Source organism: Helianthus annuus, chromosome 16 (genome assembly GCF_002127325.2).
Source record: "Helianthus annuus cultivar XRQ/B chromosome 16, HanXRQr2.0-SUNRISE, whole genome shotgun sequence".
Taxonomy (NCBI): Eukaryota; Viridiplantae; Streptophyta; class Magnoliopsida; order Asterales; family Asteraceae; genus Helianthus; species Helianthus annuus.
This window is the reverse complement of record NC_035448.2, coordinates 202223704-202228348: the sequence shown is the minus strand read 5'-3', so window position 1 is coordinate 202228348 and position 4645 is coordinate 202223704. Positions and strand designations below refer to the sequence as shown.

The window sequence follows — 4645 nt, the reverse complement described above, 5'->3', positions numbered from 1 at the left end:
AGATTACACAATTTAAAGCGAACCCTTATCTAGTTTTGAAAGCTATATAATCGGAGTCTTCCCATAGCTGACCCGTATGCATTACCAATACACAACCAAGTTTGTCCTTTGCCTACTGAGCATCCAGCCCTAGACTAATGATCAATATATAGCCTATAGATAAATGAAGCAGATCTAATATGCATAACCTCATAGAAAGACCTAAATCATCCACACAAACTCAATTGTACATCAATACTCAACATATAGATTACAATATCACAAGTTCATAAGCAAACCTTACTAAAAACACACTTTTATAACAAAATCAACCAAGTTAATGCAAAGTAACAAGGATCATCCTACCCTAACCGACTATTGCGTGGTTAGCTACTCATAGTAACAAACAAAGATAAAGATTTCATTGAATACATGACAAAAAATCACAGGAAATGATAATACGAAGGGTACTAACTCAGTAAGGAACAATCTCTTGTCCTTGTGTACGTTCTTTTTCCTTGAATCCTTTCTCGAATCTCCAATCTTGAATCCTTTGAACACCAACGACCCTTATTCATTTCTTTTCTCTTGTTTCATCCAAACTTAGGGTTTCTATGACATCTCTATCTTTATATATACTACTTGTTTGTAAGTTGGGTGGTCTACGATCCGTATACCCAAACTAGGGTCACGACCCCTAAACAACGGAAAGTTGTTGTTATTGATCTTCGGTTTCCACATAGTACGTCAGTTTCTTGACTTGGAGCTCAGGATTTGTACTCACTTTCAAGGCTCACGGCCCGTAAACAACATACTTGGGCATGCCTTCTGCACATCTTCAGTAATCTTCAGTTCTTGCATGTAAATCCTTTATTTCACTTAGGAACATGTAAAATACACATAAACAAACATTTAAACCATTCTAAATATTATTTACAACAACCAACTATCAAAATGCGGGTTTTTATACTATAATATTGTGTTGTCTTTTATACACATCATCAATCGACACAGGTACCCCGTCACGTGACACAATCTCGTTTACATATACCTCCGCCATCTTTCCGGATTATAATTCTCGCGAATAGGAATAAAGTGAGCACTCTTGGTCAACCTATCCACGACCACCCAAATCCCGTTGAACCCCCGAGTCGTTCTCGGTAACTTGGTTTATAGGTCCATAGTAATATTGACAATCAACATCTATCATGGGTTACCAAAACATAGATCCTTTCGAATGAGTACTCATGTCAGCCAACAAAGCTAAGGGATAGCAAACAATGTTCACTGTTTTCGTTTATTGGATTAAACTTCAGTTATATATTGACGATCTATTAGTCTTTGGTTTTGATACATACTTCATGTAAATGGACATCGAGTGATACAACCCAAATCATGTTCACTACACCAAAATCATTGAATGGTTTACCTGATTTTAAGGCTGGAACTACTCTTTTGGCACAGCCCCAGCTCTAGATTTATTCCTAAACCTGTCTTACACAGTAACACACATGCTATGTCTTACACAGTAACACACACATAGCAGCTATGGTACATCCTCAAATCTATTTTTTTTTCACCCACGTGACACTAGTGTTGCCCAGGATTGAATGAACACAATCAAAGAATAAATAAAAGATGAACAATAATCTTCGAGTAGAGATTGCAAAGGATCATTGAGTCATTGATTGAGCCAATAACACCTCAGATAATGTCGCATGTTTCTTGTGGGGAAAAACTTATTGGGTTAGTGGCAAGCTCCGAAACACATACAAGAAAACAAAGAGCTCCGGTGTTCTTTGATAGGATGGTTAATTGGTTAATAATGATGAAGAATCTATTTACGTTATTTTTGGTACAATTAGAAAGTTTAGTTTAATAAGAGGCACGCTTCTCTTTTGATCAATCATCATGTGCACTTCTTGGAATTAGCTGGCGTTGCTCCCTAGATGCTTAAACAAAGCCTTGGGCTTATTGTTGCCATTGATTATGGATCAAGAGATGCTTTTCTATCAGGCTATGGCTTAAGCTCTTTTCTAATATGAGTTGTTCCCCAGACACCCTAACATGGCATCTTCAGTGGCACAAATATCTCATCTTCATAGTTTTGGGTGAAAATATAAATTCATCTTCCCACGTGTCTCGCTTACAGCGAACCGGCCAAGAACCTTAAAACGTCATATGCCATTTATATCATTATTCGAACTGATTAAAGAAATCCTAGAATTTCGTATGTCCACATGGTTTTTTGTGTTTTTCTATGTGTTAAACCTCCCACTTCCTACAATCTAGCTCTAGAAAGAGGTCATACCAGGTCACCATCTAGACTAAATTGCCTTTTGGTAAACATTAGAGTTAAAGTTCATATGAGAAACACTTCATGTAGCTTTTCAATATGACATAATACCATGCTTAAAGTTATATATGTGAACAAATGATATAACAACAAAATAATGTACATATTATAAGTTAATGTTTCTAGATATGTTTTTAATTTCCCAATATCCATAATTTATTTGGATTTCAAAGCTGGGCCATCACAATGATTAAACAGCTAATATGTTCTGCCTTTGATTTTGCAAATCCTTCCAAACCAATAATTTAACTAGATATCGCACCAGAAACAAACTTTGTAACTCATAATTGAGACAATACTTTGAGATAATGGCATCTATCAGATAAGTGTCAAATAAAACAAAATTAGGAGCCATTGTTGCCTAGTTGGCAAGGAGGGTCAACTCTTTCTCAGGAAAGGCACATGTTGGCTTCACATTGTGTGATTGATTCCCTCTCTCTCCACTTGATATATATACAAGCCATTGGATCCACATCTACCATCACAAAACTTTTGAGTCATTTTACAAAAGGCAAAGAAAACAATGGCTTCTACAACTTCTTCAGCAGAAGATACACATCATGTCCGAACAACTAGTTTGCCAACCAGATTACACCCGGTCATTGTTCAGGCTCAAGAGGAGATCAAAAAATTCAGAACATGGGAGGCGTCTGTCTCGCCTGTTCCTACTGCAGATACCATCTGCAGTGCGCTAACGAAGCTCCAAGTATTGTATGACTGTGTTGACAGTGTTCTCAGTTTGCCACAGACCCAACAAGCCCTTACTCATAACCAATGCACAGAATTGGTCAATGAGTTGTTGGATAAATCCATAAGTCTTATGGATATATGTGGCTCTACTAGAGACTTGGTCTCACAAGTCAAAGAAAATGCTAGAGTTGTTCAGTCAGCCATGAGAAGGAGAAAAGGAGATGTAAGCTTAACCACTTCATTTATCAAGAACCTGAAGAAAGATGCAAAGAACGCTATGACATCTTTGAAGCAAATCGACGAGAAGATAGGAGGAATAAGACCCATAGATATGGACCGACACCTCTTATCTGCTATTAAAGTAGTAAGGGATGTTGGAGTTGTTAGATCATCTGTATACAAATCATTGTTGTTGTTCTTGTCTGGATCTGTTGCAAAGCCAAAGTCATCAAGGTGGTCACTTGTACAAAAAATTATTCGAAAGGGAAGCACAGATAGAAACGATCAGCTTGAAATTTCGAATGACGACATGGTGAGCCTTTTTCAAGAAATGGAGAATGGTTTGGAGTGCATGTTTAGAAGTTTAATCAAAACAAGGGCGTGTCTACTAAATGTTCTTTATCGCTAAATTTTTGCTTTAAAATTGTACTACTTGCTAAAATCATTCATGCTTTAGATTTTTGTGATGAAAGTGTGCAATTGCAGCCATGTATATTTCAGCATAATTAGAATTTTGAAATAGATAAATCAGTTCCTCATGTGATTTATTCATGTTTCATAATTAAGTTTATGTCATTACTTTTATTTACTTCTCAAGTTCAACATGAACTAGCTAGTCTCTATCTACTCTTGGTCGGCTTGTAGTTATGTAATTATATGACTTTTTACAACATATCCTTCCTAAGAGCAGTCTTGCTTAAGATTTTTGTAATGGAAGTACGCACTTGCAATAATTAGTTATGGTCATCGTAATAAAACATTTGAAATGGATAAAGCAGTTCCTCTTTACAATTTGATGCCTTTACTTGTTGGCTTGTCTTATATACTTTACTTCTCAAGTTCAACTTGAACAAATTGTGGGTTTTGCACAAGGATTTTAAACGGTTCAAAATTCTCCATGGAACTATAATTAAGAAATAAAAAAATATGAACATGGTGTTTTTTAGAATTACCACTTTTGAACAGTATGATCAATAGAAGAATGAATGATCTAGATGATGAGGAGCCAAAAATCGTCAAAAATTCAAAATTCCCTGAATACATTAACATCCAAGCCACTGGATCTACAAAAAATTGTTTGAGCTAACTGACAAAAGCGTAAGAAAAGGATGGCTTCTACATCTTCTTCGGTAGATGATACACATCATGTTCGATTGACTAGTTTGCCAACAAGATAACCCCGATTACTCTTAAGGATCAAAAGGAATCCACAAGTTCAGAACATCCATCTCATATGTTCATAACATAGCTACCATCTTATCTTCATTCTTATAAAATCTATGTTTTCCTGTAATAAACTAGTTTTTTCTTTCTGAAAGAGCTATATCCATATTTTATACATAAGTCTATAAAAGTATCAAGATGTTTTAAATGTGAATTAATATCATCTAATAAGACTAA

The 4645-nt window shown here is 35.7% G+C and overlaps 1 protein-coding gene across 1 annotated transcript; it reads left to right on the top strand.

Moving 5' to 3' along the window:
- Positions 1 to 2858: 2858 nt before the first annotated feature.
- Positions 2859 to 3653, top strand: LOC110920400. Its single transcript, XM_022164612.1, has one exon. It carries the CDS (start codon positions 2859 to 2861, stop codon positions 3651 to 3653), a length of 795 nt encoding a protein of 264 aa, XP_022020304.1.
- The last annotated feature ends 992 nt before the right edge of the window (positions 3654 to 4645 follow it).

Bases quoted from the DNA above. Each gene is read 5' to 3' on its own strand.
- LOC110920400 (XM_022164612.1), top strand. From the start codon at position 2,859: ATGGCTTCTACAACTTCTTCAGCAGAAGATACACATCATGTCCGAACA.